The sequence below is a fragment of the Halyomorpha halys genome, unplaced genomic scaffold (assembly GCF_000696795.3).
Source record: "Halyomorpha halys isolate HHAL.00 unplaced genomic scaffold, Hhal_1.1 Scaffold881.1, whole genome shotgun sequence".
Lineage (NCBI taxonomy): Eukaryota > Metazoa > Arthropoda > Insecta > Hemiptera > Pentatomidae > Halyomorpha > Halyomorpha halys.
The window spans coordinates 220,828-240,086 of record NW_027105124.1 but is presented as its reverse complement, the minus strand read 5'-3'; the positions used below and the strand labels follow the sequence as shown (position 1 = coordinate 240,086).

The window sequence follows — 19,259 nt, the reverse complement described above, 5'->3', positions numbered from 1 at the left end:
TATTTTAACATAATTTCTTTAAAATATTATTCATATAATATATAATAAATACATATTTATGTAACTTCTTTAAGTTATAAAATTACTAATTAATTAGTAATTTATATTTTTGAATAATTCATAATTTATAAATACATATTATTTACATATTTTTTTAAATATTTGACAATTTATTAGGACATATTTATGTACATACTTCGGATTTTTTAGCACATAAAAATCCTATCCCTAGTTATTTGAGTTTTTATTTTACCGCACCCCGACCATGTTCCATTTATTACTACACACGGTCAATCAGCAATCTTCCAGTAGTTTTATTTTTATTTGCTCTGTCTACTATTTCTGTATTTTTTTCATATCATTCTCATTTAACATTAAATTAATAGAAGATTATTATATTCCCCGTATATATATTTTTTCCTGAATATCTAAAATGAGAACTATAATTACAGTATGTAAGGGCAAGCATTAAAGCATTCTTTTGTGTTGCTAATGACCGACCATCAAGGTTGCCGTTGATGTTGTTGGGCACAACAGGTTTCTGGATCACATAGTAAAGAAATGGAAATTAGTTACGCTTAGCTTAATGTGCTTACAACAACTATGTTTGCCAACACGTGAGTGAGCACTTGTTTTTGAGCTCCAATATTGATTAATACCCAATATTCATTAATACCCTCAAGCATGATCCAGCCTAGGTATTGAAATTAGTGATATAGTGGAGCCTCGGTATAAATAATCTCAAATGATTTTCAAAACTATCATCCATGTCCAATGGTGCACTTATTTGTTTTTTCTCGAATTCAAGATAAAAAAACAACTGATGGTTAGTTTTGCCATTTAAATTAAAAATAAAGGAAGAAAATAAAAATATATATTATCATGATAGTTTGAGATTATTTTTTTAATGACGCAAGTCCTCCATTGGAGACCAAGACAGTCCCAGAGTGAAAATGCGAAAATTCATTTCTTAGGACCACTGTGGTAATCGGCCACCGGGGCTGAGCCCAGGTAAGAATCCAATCCACAACCTTCTGCAATAAGGGCTCTGGGAATCCAAGACCGCTCAGTTATCAGGTCCTCTAAATAATTGTTGCTAATGAATAAGTGATGAATCTGATTTTAAATGCTCATGATTATTCTTGAAATAGGTTAATTGATATTGAATATGGTAATCTGTGATATTGATTCATGATAATGGAAAACTATGATAATTATATCATAATGATTAATAACATACAAATCAAATTCATATTAGGGTAAATAATCTAATGCTTTTGTTAATATTCTTCCCATTGTTCCCCAATGTCCTAGATATATGGTACGTCACATATTTATTTTATTCTTCGTTAAAACGATTATTATAAGTGATATGGAAAATAATAAATATAGCAACTACGGGACAAGTACAGCGCACTTTAATTACATTTAAACGAAACATATTGCGTTAGCTTGCAAAATAGACAATATTGAGTGACGACCGGTATGGATGCCAAGAGGGTCGCAAACAGTTTCATCAAGATTCATGTGATGGGAGATGGGTGGCTCAGTGGGTAAGGCTCTGTATTACTAGTTAGTAGTACTGCTAGGAGTTCCATGGACCTGGGTTCTAACCTGGCTGTGGCAAATAATTATTCATTTTATTACTGTAGGCGCGAGTCAACCCTATGGATTTGGTACCTCTCACGGGGTTCATCCAACCTCATAAAGTAGGTAAGATGATCTAAATAATTCACTAAAAACTAACAAATATTTGAACTTATCCAAAAGTTGAAAGAAGGAAACATTTATTACTTCCAAAAAGAAAACAAGAACATATTAAACGATAAATAATAATAAAAAAAAAGTCGAAAAGAATATAAGATATATGTACAATCGAATCAATAGATTATTGATATTAATAGTTTTGAATTTGAAGCAGGAAGGCTTGAAATAATGATATCTGTTGGAGGCAATACCTAGTCTTGATGAGCTTAAAGAGTAGTTTGACTCTGTTCCTTTTGTTTCAGCATAACCAAGAAGCAGGAAGACGAAATCAGAGCGATGATATATTAAAGAATAGCCTGACAAGGCTGACTGGTTGTATTTATTTATTTCTTGCTGGCACTACGGTCCTGCAAGAAACTGTACCTTTATTATCACCTTCCTGCCATAAGAAGCTGAATTTTATAGCAGGGCTACAAGCAGGATTTTGGGGATTGATTCGCTGGGCAAACATAACCCAGCTATCTGATCTGGCTCCCTCTCAAACATCAGACCCATAATCATTAGTATAGATTCTCCATTCCTCATGTGCACACATCTATAGACTCCTCGCAAAACTCGTCTGTTCCATCTCCTTTCAAGCGCCTTAGGTATTAATCATTTTTCAAAGTCATAGGTGAAGACATGTCTCATGCCATTCTCATCCATCATAATATCAAGAAAGAGCTCTGTGATTCAGTATTTTTAGATGGCAATCACTAGGGCAATCTTACTTCCATTTCATTCACCATTTCAGTATTTTCAGTATTTGGTGTACATAAATACTTACAGATTGCGAACAGTTTCAGTTTACTATTTTGACATATTCATCCCATCAACATGGTTTCCTTGTATGTCACAACCTATGAGGATATGCCGCATAAAAGCAAATCATCTTAATATATGGGATTTTAGTGCTTAAGAATTTCTATTATCTGAAAGAAAACTCACGGGAGAAATACAAAAAAAATATCAAGAATTTAGGAAATTTTTATTTTGAGAAAATGTTTCTGCAAACATATTATTCACAGTAACTAACACCCATGTGAACAATTTTATAACTTTTTGTGAATCTTTATTTAGATGATACTGCCCAAACATGGTGTTACGGTAAGACAATGTGTATCGAATGATTAGATGTTAAAAATTCTTTCATTAATAAGCTTTCGTAACGTTCAGGGTGCACTGAGGGTGCACTCCAACGGGCCAGGAATAGAGTAATCGATGAGGAACTCCAACTTCCTTCTGTGCCGGAATTCATAGGCCGTAGGCACATCAAATTCTTTGATGGGCTGAAAGCCTGTGCCTATCACCTATTCTGAGAAATCGCCCCTCCACTGAGACCTGGGAGGTGGCAAAGCGCGGTCCTCTTGGTCGACGTCCTCGCCGAGGGAAGGACTTCTGGCTCAGCAGCTTGAAGTCACCTACACCTCAAAACCATTAGCCGGAATGGTCCCTCCCCATTCCATGTTAGCCGCCGGCTATCAAGTTACTAAAGTGTAAAACCGCCTTCAGCGGACCATGTTTTTGTTCATCTTATAATGCCGTAAGGCAAAACAAGATAAATTGTAAATTATGTATTATATATTCTGTATCTGTATATATTTGGAATATAAAGGGTTGGAAAATATTTTTTAAAAAACTTAGGGTTGCTACGGAGTAAAGCGCGTGATTACTAACTCTATGAGGAAAGGAAAATTGTTTTCTTTTACACTGCAGCCGTGAGTTAACTTCTATGGGTTTTTGGGGCCCTCCTGGGGTCCACTCAGCCTCTTGAATTGGATACACTTAATTGAGTGAAAATCTGGCAGTTTAGGATGATTCTGACCAAATCACCTCCTTGCACAACCGTTAGTCTAGTAACAGTACTTCATTACAAAGTACTAAACCCCTGACTTTTCATGTGTTGTAGTGGTTCAGATTTAATTTTTAATTTTAATGTTCACTGACTTTACTTCTCGACCAACATCTTATATTATATTTCCGGTTAACCACATCAACACGATCCGAGATCTATCAAGTCCATAAAAATGATATTTCCATTTTTTTTTCAACATATGGATTTTAGTTTCTGTTTGCTAATTATCCTTTAAATAATAATTGATAAATGATAAATATCAACATGCCATCTTAGATACTTTCCCTACCACATTTATTCTATATGCATCCATGGTTTATACCCTTTCTCTTCTTGGACTTTATTAAAAAAAAAAAGTAGATATTTTGCTAAAGTTAAAGAGAGCAAAACAATCTATTATCTTGTTTTAGACATTATTATACTTAATTACTATTATTTAAACGAATTTTGTTAAAAAAGACAAATCAAATAATAATTATGTTAAAAATTGTTACTAAACCTCACTTCCATTGGTTCTTGATGATTCGTGGTCGATGATGATGGTAATTTGATGGCTAATAGAAATGAAAGATCACTGCCATTTATTTACGGTGTTAGATACCAATAACTCATCATTGCCTGCTAATGTCACCCTTGACTCACTTCTGGTATTCCTGCCAACCTTCAAATAATCTTGTTACGTGACTTTCATAGCACTCACACTTTTATCTTTATCTAGAATATATATATATAATTTTTTTGTAAATATTAATAATTAGATTAATGTAAAAAAAAGTACAATTTCCACTTTATACTTGAATCGTGGAGATATTTGAGAGCCTTTGGAAAGCAATCATGCTATAAAACACACACTCATAAAAAATGGTGTGATTTATGTCTTGGAGAAACACTTTGACGTTAGCTCAGGATGTAGTTTACCAGATATTACCTGACTGATAATCTGATTATAGTGATTATTTTTTTTAGATAAAACTGTTAATCTAATATTAGCGATTTGGCACATTTAGGAGCAATAGAACAATAATCATTTGTGATCTGACTAATAATTCAAGCATTATTTACAAATTAGTGAGTAAATAAATTAAATAAAAATTATGTAAAGAAATGATAAAAGTTAAAATTTAACTTGAAAAAAAAATAACGTAAAAAATGAAACATATACACAGCCATGCTTAATATATCACACTACTACAATGAATTGACATACTACATATCGATGATGATCGAACAATATATTTTATTAAGCTTTAATTTTTTTTTAATAACTAATTTGACATAGGATTCTTTGGGTTCAATTCAATATATTCTTAAATATTTAATTATGTAGAAAAAAATATTTTCCAACTAAAAGTTAATTCATTAAAAACGAATGGAAAACAAACTTTAACATGGAAAACTAATAAATCCTACAAATTTTACAGAAATTATGTTTTTTTTTTTTTTTTAATTCCCTTAGTTTAAAAACGTCCTGAAATTCTAAAAGCGAAAATATTTACATTTTTAATTATTTCAGTGTTTTGGTATCGTTTGTGATATATTTTAACTAAGTCTAAATTTCTTATCTATTAAATAAAAGTCAATTTTCTTAAGTCATTGAATAGGTTTTACTTCATTTTGACTATAATAAAAAAGTAGTTATATTTGCGAAAAACCTTTAGACCCAAGAAACGTAGGTGATGGTAACTTAGCTCATGTTCAAAAGGTTAACTTAAAAGGTAAGTCTTTAATCCATTTTTCATCAGCTACAACTTTACTTACTTAGCACTTAAGCATTTATCAGATACGAGAATTCGATTGTAGTTAGTAATATGTACTGTTGAACCCTTAATGAATCGATACACACAGGGATTGGGATATCTGTAACAAAGAAATTGTATCTTTCGATGTAAATAAAAAAATAATAATTTAGTTAAGTTTCAATATTCAATAGTAATTATTGCACAACTGGTGAGTGCAAGTTCAAATCCTAAAGAGTTAGAAATATTAAAATACTTCATATATATGGGGAAGGGTCCCAGGTATAAATGAAATAATCCCTATTATTTTATATGTAATAAAAATATAAAGAATAATGATAAAATGGAATATAATAAAAAATAAAAATCCCCCGTTTTAATTCTCCCAAATTAATATATGGTTAATCCGGTCAAAATTATTAAGAAATTTAAGATTATAAATGGTACATTTGATAACAGTAAACTAGCAATCCAAGAAATAGAACTGGAGCTTCAATGTATTCAGATGCAGCTTAGTATTTTTGCAATTACTCAAAAAAATGTTCCTTAATATTTAATCATATTCAATGATAAAAAAAAATTATTTTATTTACTTTCAGAACCGAAATTTCCAATGGTCATAACAGGTTATGAAAGGTTGGTCATGATATATTATTATGCAACTACCCAGTCTAGCTCAAAACACCTCAGAGTTGAAAACTGTTCAGAGCCAATTTCCTTTTGTTACAAAAGGTTAATATAGATAGCAATTGAAACGCTGAAGGTTACAGAATGAAAACCAGCAGACGGTGTTTGGTGTAGGAAATGATGTAATGTAGAAAACATTAAAAATATATAAGGAATAGTAACTACATCAGGCACTGAATAAAAAATGAACTCGATAATGCAGACCTAAGATCATCATTACGTTTTTGCTAAAGATTTTCCTGGGTCAGACCAAAACGTGAATGGTAAAGTAATATAAACCGTGACCAAAGAGGATCGTCGGATTCAATCTTGAAATATAAAACTGAATTTATAGAACAGTTACTGGTGTTGTACTGAAAAACAAATTTAAAGTTATGATAAAGTTTTTCATTAATAATAAGCCAAAACATTTTGGGGGGTTGGAAGAAAAAGATGAGACATTCTGAACGTAGTTTTCTAATACTTACTAAATTGAATTTTGACATTTGCCTTTCACTCTAATGCCTTTCGAAGTGAAAAAACTTTGGCGAAGGAGTGTAAAACTTGAAAAATTTTCCTCTATATAGGACGAAATTTCAACTGAAACGCACATAAAAAATACCTCCTTTTTTTTAAGGCTCGCAAAATGGCCCGAGAGTGGTCGGAACACTTAAATGAATAAAAAAAAAAAAGGCTTGAAAGATCTTAGTTCTGTTTTCATTTATAAACTATAGATACATAAAACAAATTATACCTATATATTCTTTACATCTACTTCATATTACTGTTAGAATTCACGTGATAAATATATTTTATTTTTAGAAAGAGGAGATGTCCAACCGATCCGAATGGATGACGAATACCTGCTCCGATTTTTAAGGGCCAGAAACTTCAAGCTTGAAGCCACATACCGATTGGTAAGTACAATAGCACTGTTTCAACTAACTAACTATTTCATATATACTTTTAGATGGAATATAGATAAATATATCTACTCATTAGTCATTCCTGCCATAAATTATCAATATTTTAACTAACTATTTTCATTTAATCTCCAACCATCAAATCTTTCATTATCATATATTACTTCTAATTAGAATAAAAACTTATTTTTCATTCTCAAAATAAAAAATTTTAACACCGGTTATTATTGAAATAATTTTGGCAACCAAAATCCCCGTATTTTCTCATAAATAAAATCATCCACAATTTTCTCAATGTTTGATATGTTGTCGAAGGCCAAAATAAGTTATCAATTCTTCTATAATAAACTTCCTACCCACCCAAACCTTCTTGTTGTGAACCTTGTTTTCTTTTCAATTCCTGATAATTCTTCTAGGCATCTGAAAAAAACATTTTTTTATAAATTTATTTTTAATCTAATTTGCTGCAAAAATATTTTTTTTTTTTTAATACTTTGTATTTTATTTATCATCCCCCCACATTATTTGTATTTATTTTTCATTTCATATTTAATTTTTCGCTAGTTCATTTGTTGCTTTTAATTTCTGATAAGACCTCTAAAATCGGCTACCTTATGGAGGTTGCCGTGTCTTGGATTTCATGTAAAACAGTATAATTTATTCTTCATTGTCCTTAATATCGGAACATTTGTGTGTTAAATCAAATATAGTTTTTAGCTTCCTCCTTTATTTTTTATTTATTCTCCTAACACAATTTCTAGATTCGCATCTGAAAAAATAGTGTTTCTTAATATCCGTTATTATCATATATTTTTACTCATTATCTTATTTTTTTTGTAATTCACACCTTTGTAGTAAACAGAAAAGTAGACGTCATGCAGAAGTATAATAGATGTGATAGTACTAGCCATTATTCGTTATTTATGACTTATCTTAATGATTATTAAATTATTTGATTATTTATAATAAAATAATACAATCTTTCGATCATGGACATAATAGATTATTTATCGTTGACAATTTTTTATGTTTCATTAAACAACATTAATTCATTCCTGGTTTGACCTTTGCTCAGCTTAAGACGTCAATCAAATATCATTAATCAAATAGATATTTTTAACAACATGAACAAAAATTGTTTACCACTGATCAGTTGATTACTATTGCGTCTAATTTAATTATGATACTGCTCATTGCAATTTTACTGTTAAAATATTTTGAATTGAAATAATTTGAATTTTTGACTTTAAAAAAATCTTGAAATACGATGATAGAATAATATTAACAATAATAATAATATTCTTTATTTATTCTGGGATTGATCCCGTTAGAATAATATACAGGCGTCAAAATTGGGCTTTAGAGCCTTAAAGTAAAATACAAAATAAAAATTAAATTAAAATATAATAAAATAATGAATTTGAAATGATAAAAATGCACAACAATAATTAACAGAATATATAAAATAAGAATAGGACAAATAAAATAAAACCCTATGTCATATCATAAAACATGAGATGACTAATACTTCTGATAATAAATTAAAAAAAAATCAAAATCAAATACAATTAAACTAAAAATAATAAATGAAAGGTACAATTTTTGCTCATATACATATTTATGTATTAGCTTATATACAAGTATGAACGAAGTTCTGACACATAAATACAGAGAAGGTATAAACCTTTTTTGAAACTTTCAATTATTATTCTTCCGGAATTAGGTGGACAGAAAGTAGCCGAGCATACGTGATTGAAGATTGGAAGGGTATTAAAACTACGAATAAAGAAGGGAATAGAACTCCTTAGGGAATAGGAACGGATAAGAAAAGATCTACCAAAGGCTTCGGTTCGATGTGCAGTTACATATAAGTCTGAGGGCCGAGAGCGGGTAATGTGGGAATGCACTGAGGATTTTAATTGAAGGATATCAGAGATGTACAATGAACGGCGGGATTGGATAACTTAATAGAAGAAGGAAACAAGAAAATATTTACGACGAAAGGAGGGGCAAATCCACTTCAACTCTTCATAAAGTCGGGTGACAATGGCGTCCCTGGGGACTCCAAAGATGAATCGTAGAAATCAATTAATTAACCGTTTTAATACAGTTAAATACTGCATGTAAAATTGGCAGCAAGATTTCATTAGTACAAATTCTTTTAATTTTAGCTATAAACTGTCTTGGATAAGGAAGCCATTTCAATTATTGTTCAATATCCAAGACCCTGTAGCGTAATTTGAATACAGAGTAGATGAGAAAGCAACTTTCGTTTTCGTACTTAGAAATTCTATTTAAGTCTCAACCATTATTGAGAAACCAATGTAGTTACGTAAATTGTGGTAGGATGCTTTTATGTTTCATCATTCCTAATAGGTGGTTTTGTTTATCAATATCAAATTAATATGTATATATCTATGAACCTATATTGTAGGGAAGCACTTATTCGTGCCAGCAATTGCTACACCTATTTATTGTACATTGTAGAAAGAGAATAAATACACCAAATAAAAGGTTTTGTCCATATAATACTTACATAGCCGTTAAGGGATGTTTACGTACGAGGGAACACCAATTGCAATGAATTTTTATTGTGATACTAAGTTGAAAAATATTAGATACATGTCCGATGGTTTTTGCAAATGCACCCTAGAAGCCGAGACATTTTTTTTTTTTATGATATTGCTCAGTAAGTTTTATTTTATACCGATCGATTTTTTTTTGGTGATTAACAAAATAAAAGATTTTTGATGACATTAAATGAGTTTAAGTGTGAAAAATATTACAAAAATCAAAAGTCAGTACGAGTAAAAAGTTAAATTTCAACGTGGGTAAATTCAGTTTTCTAACAGTTTCAGTTACGTTTGATTTGGGTAACTTTGTGAGGAGCTACAAATTTATTTCATGAACACTGGACATCGGCAGGGAATAATATGTATGCTCTTAAATCATGCCCAAAAATTTATAATTTTTATGAAAATTAGTATTTCAAGTCTCAAAAAAGACGCAAAAACGGAATCTGACTTGATTTTATTTTATCATTTCATGATAATCTATTGTTCCTTTCATACACAAAATAAAAATCGATTGATACATATATAATAACGTCTCGTGTCTCATTTTTTTTCTATGTTTATGTTTCTTCGAATTCCTCTCGTATTCAATCCTTACAATCGAAAATCCTTCGTAAAATCCTCAATGCTCCTTACTTTGTCACAAATAAAATCATACATAAACACCTTAATATTCCCTATGTAACCGATCTAGCCCGAACCAGATATCACTCCTTCCATTATAAACTCTCTAACCACTCAAACCCCCTAGTTTCTAATCTTGCATCCTCTTCCATTCCTGACAATCCTCCGAGGCGCCTGAAAAGAAGATGGCCACGAGACCAGCTAATGTAAAATGTCATTAGAGTGTTACCAATGGGTAGTTTCTCTACACGCCTGTAACACTCCAATTTAACTTAGATCAGATTTACTAAATGTATTATAATGTACAGTTGTAAATAGCAGTAAATAAATATTAAAAAAAAGAATTATGTTTATTTGTCTACCAATTCTTTCAACACTTGTGAACACTTAGGAAGTCGAAATGTATATAGAAAAACGCTGATGTGTGATATTTTTAGCCGTTCGGCTTCCCTTCTTTTAAAAATAATGTGTAATATTTTTTTTATACGCGGACTGTACGAATTAAAAAAATCAAATGAATTAATAAATTATAACAGCAGTAGGATAGATGATAAATAGCTTCATTATCCTTTCTGCGAGTTATTACTTTGATAAATTCTTAGTAAATAATAATAAGCCGCTGACATTTTAAGATCGATCTAAGAGAGCTAACCAATTGGCATACCTATAAAATATATTTCTAGCATATTAAGTTGTCACCTTCTAACAGCGCAGTAAAGAGAATACAGCTTTGATGCGTCACAATTATTTTGTTTTTATAGCTTATGGGAAATAGGTAATAAACTTAAATTAAATGATAGTCTGTTTTTGAATTGAGAAATGATTTATTGAATAGTGAATAACGGTTTGCTAAATAGTAATATTTGTTTTTGAAATAACTTTAATTCTCTATTAAAAGTTGAACTTATTTAAATTTCTTCTATTGAAATTTAGTTTAACAATCCCATCACCCACTTATCGACAACAATATTATTTAACCTTTCTCACAATAAGGTCAGAGATATCATCAGTTTATCAAAAACTATAAATTTGGACTATTTTCTTTTATTATTAAAATCCTATCTAACATAATTATAAATAGTAACGTATATAATGCAACTTTTTCTTCCACGATCTGCAATTCCCGCTTCGCGTTGGTGTTCGAGGAGGGGTCGGAAGGCTTTACCAAGCTTACGTTTTTTAGCACTTCATCCGCGTCCCACACCCAGCGTGTTTTTCACATCGGATATTGCGACCCCTAACACCAATTTTGCTAAGAACGAATTTTTTTATTAATTAAACAATATATTTTGAAGGATAAGATGATTTATTTCTGTCCAGTGAATTAATTGCAGATTAGTTATATTGTTTCCTTCAATAGACACATCGTGTATAATAGAAGGCATTCACTTAAAACAAAAAAAATCCATAGTTTCTGCCTTCATTGAAAATGGGACAATCATCTGCTTGGCTAAAGAGTTGAACGTAAGTTACACAACAATTTCTTTAATTTGGAAACTTAGGCTTTGATTCAAAATCTTGTAGGAAAGAGAGTTTCCTTCAAAATTAAGAAACGCAGTAATTCCACCATGAGCTTTTACTGACATGGTCTAAAATCTATAGAAGCCACAATGTTCCTCTCTCTCGTCCCATCCTGCTCACTAAGGAGAACGATTTCTTCATTTTTTCAGACTGGTGGTCCAGAAGAGAAAATTGTTTTAAGCCCTTAGTTTTATAACTATTTAGAACTACTACGTTTACGTTCTACATGTAGCAAGAGGGGCGAGAAGAAGCAAGCGGTTCAACCACAACTCACCAGAGCGCTGCACCTCGAGCCTCACAGAAGATCTCAAATTTACAAATTACTTCATCATGTAAAAGACATATTGTAATTTTTATATATTATTAATCTCTGTACCTTACACTTAACAATATCAATAGAATGATTAATAAACGATACCAAAACAGCCTTATCCAGGTCTAGTCATAACACTGGTGACTTACACTCTACTTGAGATAGAAAGGTTTATTGCTAATCGTATTCTCACTAGAGTTGTTTTTTAGTATGCTCACCCATGATGATGACCTATCTCCTCTCCTTCTCTTCTGCAATCTTAGTCCGTCCGCTTCATCTCGGCAACTAAGATTGTAACTTGATCCTTAACGATTACACTGGTCCATCCGCTTCATCTCGGCAACTAGAACTGTTACTCTACCTCAGACTCTCTCTTACCTAGACCTCCTCTACCTACGTCAGTGTAGGCATCCCCTGGCACGGCCCTTCCTTCCTTACCTATTATTGAATACGCCTTGTCGAGAGGCTTCTGTAAAGTGGATATCAGGCTGGAGAACCGCCTAAGACTAACCAACCCCGACAAGTGAGTTGTGGTTGAACCCCTTGCTCCTTCTCGCTCCTCTCGCTACATAATAAATAACTACTTAAGTTGCCTACGTTTCGACCCAGAACGTTTCTTTCTTCAGACTTGTTGTGTTGGGTGGAGATGTAAACAAAGGACCAAAGGAACTTTGAGAATGACAGTAACTCTCACTTCTCTCAATCATTCAAACCGTTATTTCAAACCACAATTCTGAAGTTGAAAACTTTTTCAGACTGCAAATCTGACCATATCCTTCAAATTCATGTACAGTCAATTAAATAATACATGTGTAATGTAATTTTTTGATCTTTTTCCTTTAATACTAGGACGTCTTGAGAAGAAGAAATTTCTAGATGCTGTATTTAAATACTTTATTGTAGACACGAAAAAGGTTTTTAAAAAAATTAGAGTATTTAAAAATTTATAAAAAATGAGCTCAACCAATATCTGACGTCTGGTTATCCATTGTTTTCCATTTTATTCGAGAAGGCTACAGTGATAAATACTGACGCTAATGAGATGTTCACCATTATCCAAATAAGCACTTTATTAGTGTTTGGTAGAAATGATTCAATTTAATAAATTCATGTTTACATAAATTTAGTATGATGGGTTATAAATACAATCAGGGCCCTGTTTCATAATAAAGTACAAACTAATACTATTAGTCTTGTAGATTTATCTTAATTCAATTACACAGACTTGTACAATAGTAACTTGTACTTTAGTATTTTTAATTCCTGTAATATCACTAATAGTCATCCCTATCATAAAAAAAGTATTAGTATTATTACCACACTAGTTTCTGCACTTGTACTATGAAATAATACTGTTAGCTTTCATTATGAAACAGGGCCCTGGTTTAACGATCGAAATTCCTTATAACTATATTCAGTGTATACATGTATGTACGAAGTTCTTAGCAAGCAATGTACCCACAAAGTTAGTTTAAGTTAGATTGACCAGTTACATTAAGTATGTCAATTATAATTCTACTTAATTGGTTGGTTAAATAAAAATAAATTTATTATGATTACTACTTTGATAAACTAATTATTCCATTATGATTATTATGGTCTAGTTAAATAATAAATTTGCAGTGTTCAGAGAATGAAGGAATTTATGAGAAATCTCTACCGAAAAGGTTTAACGGTATAAGTATATAAAAAATAAATAAACAAAACATATTAATGTGTCTTAATGATTGTTTGAATTATAACTAGAATAACAAATGTTCTTTCTTCTTTTTTATGTCTTATACTATATTATTTATAATATGTCGGAAATAAACTGTTTCCAAGTTCACTTCTAATATGCACGATAAACAAAATATAAAACATCAGACTGAATGTATTTTTGTATCAAAGTAATCGATGTTTCGCGATCCCAGTGCCGATGGATTTTGTTTCGTCTAACCCAAGAAAAAATAAAAAAATATATAAATAACCTTGGAAATCGACGTCATGGTTGTCACAATAAGGTTGAGAGCGGACATCAGTATCAAGTATTTATTTACTCTGTCCTTGAAATGAATCCAGAGTAATAATAATAATACTACCTAATTGATGAATAAAGATAATGATAACAAATGCAGACGGAAATTAAAAATACACTGAAGTTACATTTTGCATCTATAATGGTAGCATAATAATAATTAAAAAAAAATTCCGATCCCTCCAAAAAGAGAAAATAAACATGAATTAATAAAATAATGCATTACGTGAAGAACATTATTCATAGTGAGTACTGCCTTTTTGAAAGTCCAAATGAAAGATAAGTATTTTAGGTTGAGATGATCGTTCGTGAACTCTACTTTGATAGCTGAAGGTGAGAGGCCTCCGCGAGATTGATAATAATAAACACTGCATTCCGCAATCGTTAAATGTAGTATGGTTGTTGAAAAAAAAAATGCAATGAAAGTTTGGATTTTTTTTTTTTTTTACGTCTCGTCAAGACATATTTCGATGTCACTACTTATTATTCTAAAATATTGAAATATTTTCGAAGGATTATTACCCTCTGGTTTTTTAAGTCGTTCTTTAAAAGTTCGTGAAAAAATGTTTCTCGTATGAATTCTTGGTAATGTAAAATGCACTGTCATATGACATAAGAGGGTTTTCCAGTATCTAGGTAAAATTTATGTATGGTTGACTTATATCAGTTTAAAGCAGTTATTAAGAGAAAACTATAACGTCCTAAAAAAAGTATTTACAGAAGGCAGAGTTCAGTTAAAAAAATTCAGAATGTATTAAATAAGTGCATCTAATCAATTATGTTATCGCCCACTTCCACTTTCAGGGCAGGTTCTCGATCCCTTCCTTCAAAAATTAGATAGTTTGGAATCAAAGAAACCTAAAATAGCATTTTCATCTTTACTTTTTTCTTTAAATGTTTTACCTGAAAGAAAGTGTTGAAAGGATTACAAAAGATGATTATCTGATGAGAAAATATCATGGATGTAGCTTGCTTGAGATAGAATTTCCCATTTTAAGGTCCTCAGTTTTTCACGGGTAATTCTAGCTGATGCGGTTTTGCATTTCTTATTGCAAAATTATTCCTCGACGATTGATCAAAGGAGGTATTTTTTTAACTAGTTTAGAGTAATGTCGGTCCATTTGTTGAGTTAATTCGAGCAGTTATTGTTTAACCATATTCAAAAGTTCGAAATGAACAATGCTTCGCATATCCCACCAATCACAGAAGAAATTTTGTTTTGTTTAAGACCAGGTTTACGAGGTGGAATAGAAAAACATATTTGAAAATAATCCAACCAAAATGAAGACATTGTTAAAGAAATAAAAAGTAACTGAAAACCGTTAAAACGTTATTTTCAACCTTATAAAAACTAAACAATAATGCTTATTGTTTAGAAGTACTTTAAACTTTTACTAGGTGGCACCAAAGAGTAGTTTGTTGTCACATCTCATGCAAACCAGACGATTGTTCGTTGAAAGTCGTTTTGTCCTAACAAATTTTATGCAAAGGCTGAGTCCTCTGGAGATAGTAATGTTTTAGGCCACTGACTGAGAAAATTAGGGGTCATGCTCGGCCAAGCGCTAATATTCGAGTTTTCACTATCTCCAACTTCCAAAATATGTAATTTACTAATAATTTAATAAGTAAACTTATTTGTAAGCCTAGGTTTTTTCAAAAGTAAACAAACTAATGTTCTGGATTGGTTTTTCTTATTGTTACCCATTTGCTTAAAAGAACAGCTTTGTTTTATCAAAATATGTTGTATCCATCATGAATGAAAATTAACTTTCCAAATAAAAAAATAATGATCTTGAACCCAAGTTTTGGATTCATAATTCTTTACAAAATAAACCAATACTTGTATTATTCTAAAGGCATTAATGGATCTTACCCTTTGTCTACTCAATTTAATCATTTTAAAAAAAAATATTACATCACTTACCATAAGTGTCTTTATGGTCCAGTGGTCCAGTGACCACTGATGATCAGATAATATGATAGGATAACTAGGAAGTTGTCTTAGTTCTAAAATAGAAAGGATATAATCTTAAAGTTTAGATAAGTTATAAATGGATATGATACATGGAAATTAAGTCTCTTCAATACATGGAAATACTGAAAATTATGAAAAAAAAACAAAAAAAAACGGAGGAATTTAAATATCTTGTGTCGGTCATTACAGTAAAGCAACAAGACAACGAGAACAATACATTTAACTGTATTCGAGACCATCATTACCTATTACTGACTTCGAAACGTGGATAATTAAAGCTAAAAAGTGTCAAACACTGTGTAACGGAACAGACGCTAGGAAGTTCATTGTCAGTTCCATCTGTTTTCATTCACTAGCGCTGAAGTTGCTAGAATGGTAGACTCATTGTTCCATTGGTACCCGTAGGAGCATGTTCGCTTGTGTTTTGTTTTGTTGTGTTATATATTGTAGCATTCGTACTAAAGTCAGCAATATTGAAGATTATTATATTGATATACGTAACATTTTCTACTATATTGACAAACAACCAGCATTACTTCATGGGTTGCACCTTTACTGTTATTTTATTTATTTTTTCCGATCCCTTTATAATAAAAAAATAGAACATAAATTATTAAATTGCATTACGTATGTGTGACATAAATCGAATTAAATACCTTTTTCTACGGCTGGTACTTGAGGGTATTTCACTACAGTGAAATATCTAGCTGAGGCTTTGATGTGTCCATTCTGTGAGAACTCTACTTAAATATTTGGAGGTGAGGGGTCTCCGCATTTACTGTTATAACAAGTGACTGCTCTAACTGAATATCCTTCCAGAAGGTTCGTCAGATGGGCTCTTCGTCTGCAACCTTTTATCGATTTTAAAGTAGTGTACCATAAAAGTAAACTTTTACTAACTACTGTTGCCGAAGCATAATGTAAAATTTCCTCGATCATGACTTCAGATTCCTTAACATATACGGCTGCTTCTGTTGACCAAGTTCTTTCGAGGGAACCGTAAGTTCTGTCTTACAAATGGTATAAAAGCCCCCGGCAGATCTTCTGGGTTCGCTGATTTCAAAGATCCCTAGGAAGAATGAAAAGTTGTTCCAAGTCATCTCCCGCAGCGTTTAATGAACGAAAATCATGATCTCCCGCAGTCGAGTCCTTAACTAAAATTTTTTCGTCCTCCCAAATAAACTTAATACTGAAAGGAAATGTATTACGGTTTAGACGCTATCTACTTATAAAGAATACAGATGTACAATTGCTCCTATGAAGAATGACTAGAGCTAAATAGCAATAAAATTGACTAGGAAAAAGAAAAAAAATAGAGTTACCATTCCTAACCTAATAGAACAAATAGAAATAATTGAGTCTAAAATAACTACTTAATTTTTATTATATGTAACATAATTATGGTGTTTCATTTTAATGTATCATTATTTAAGTTAATTAAAAAATGGAAAATAGAAGAAAGGGGAAGTTAATTAAGATGAGAAGGCCAAAAAATAGGAATGGACAAGCCCTACATTAGTGAAATGATAAAAAAAAATGGAAAAGTTTTGTAAAGTTTTATTTGTATCGATATTTGTTTGCAGAAAGCTATCCTTTAATAGGTTTTCCGCCATTGTACTACAAAAGAATCGACAAAGTAGATCAAGTTCATTTATAGTGAGCATTTAAATGTAGTTATGGGGTACCGTGAAGACGATTGGAGGCCAAAGAAGTGCTTAGGAGAGAGAAGAACGAACACACGCAGAAGAATATAACGTCGATATGATCGGTACCAAAGACCGGATGAACCCTTTAAAAGGAGAATTCGAAGATTCGAAGAAGTTGTTCTAAGTTATCTCGGGCACCGTATAATGAACGAAAACCATGATCTCCCGCAGTCGGATCCTTCTCAACTAAAATTTTTTCCTCCTCCCAAATGTACTTAACACTGGAAGGAAATGTATTACGGCTTATGTGTGTATGTATGGTTTATGTATTAAGTGAAGAATAGACTGAGTGTAGAAGTCTCATATCCTCGGAAGGTGAAAAACAAAGTTAAAAAAGTTGTAAAACAATAATTAATTACAATAATCGAAGACTTCAATCAAGGTGTTTCCCATTTGGATGTGAACAGAAATTGGCAGTCATTAAAGTAGATAACAGCCAACCATCCAAGTCTGTTTCTATTCTCTTCTTCTTAAGCTGTTGCATAAGATTTATGTCCTCGTAGCCGCTACTGAAGGCCAACCGAAGAAAAAGCTCATTAGCAACGACTCCTGTTAATGTCAGCCATGATTTCACTGGATATAATGGTAACCAAGGGTCATTGATACAAGGACCTATGTGAATGTTTTGTAGGCCAACAAATAGGATTAAGGACTAACAAGTACTTTACTCTCCTGTCATGGTGTCAATGTCATTTCTCTTATGAGCCTTTATTTAAGCCAGTGGGAAAGCGTGTTAACGAAAACTGAAAAGAACCAAGGTTGCAGTAACGGTTTAGCTGAACATAATATAATATTCTAAAATTGAGGTCAGAGAGTTGAAATTCAACAATCTTTTTAGTTACAGTTTGCACGATAGCACACCAATATCAGCTAAACCAAATTTTCACAATTTTTTTTTTATAAAACCGAAATAAAAATGCTGCAAATCAATGATAGCACAATTGTTTACCAAAAATAATAATTTATTGTATCAATAAATAAAAACAAAAACAATAAAAAGGCTTTTTTTTTAAGGCTTCAGGCAGGATTGAAGATTCGTGATACGAATTCTGACACAATTGACGAAGAGAAGTATAGAGTCATTTCAAATCTCCATAAAACTCGTTTGCAGTGTCCCACTGAAATTAAAATAATAAATAATAAAAAGTAAGATTTAATCTGGCATTGATGTCCCTAAAGATTCTTTCGTCCATAGCACAACACACAGGAATAAAATTCATAACTCTAGATTTTGGTGTATAGATACTTATAAAACACTAATAACAAAGAATTCTAATTGCACTTTTTATAAATCTAGGTAGTACAAATAGATGATTTAATTAAAAATTAATTTTAATTCAATTTTATAAAAAATCACTTTAAAAAAAAATACTGAATTATACTTTAGAATATTAGGTTAATTATAATTCACTGAAACATTGAAACGTTCTAAGGTTATATAAGGCTATTGATTTGGTTTTAAATATCTCTTTTGTAAGCATTAGCGAAGTAAGGTTGAACAACGCCATTTCAAGGATAACATAAAATTGATTGAACAAATATTGGAATAGCAATACGATAAAAACTGCAAGTCATATGCCATCGATTCATCTCATAATAAATGA

The 19,259-nt window shown here is 31.3% G+C and overlaps 1 protein-coding gene across 4 annotated transcripts in view; it reads left to right on the top strand.

The window, feature by feature from the left end:
* LOC106686817 (alpha-tocopherol transfer protein) overlaps positions 1-19,259 on the top strand; it is a 191,309-nt gene that overhangs the window by 134,139 nt on the left and 37,911 nt on the right. For all 4 annotated transcript variants that reach the window (XM_014430364.2, XM_014430365.3, XM_014430363.2 and 1 more), the window contains one exon: positions 6,826-6,920. In XM_014430364.2, coding sequence (XP_014285850.1) covers positions 6,826-6,920 — 95 coding nt within the window. The remainder of the gene's footprint in view (positions 1-6,825; positions 6,921-19,259) is intronic.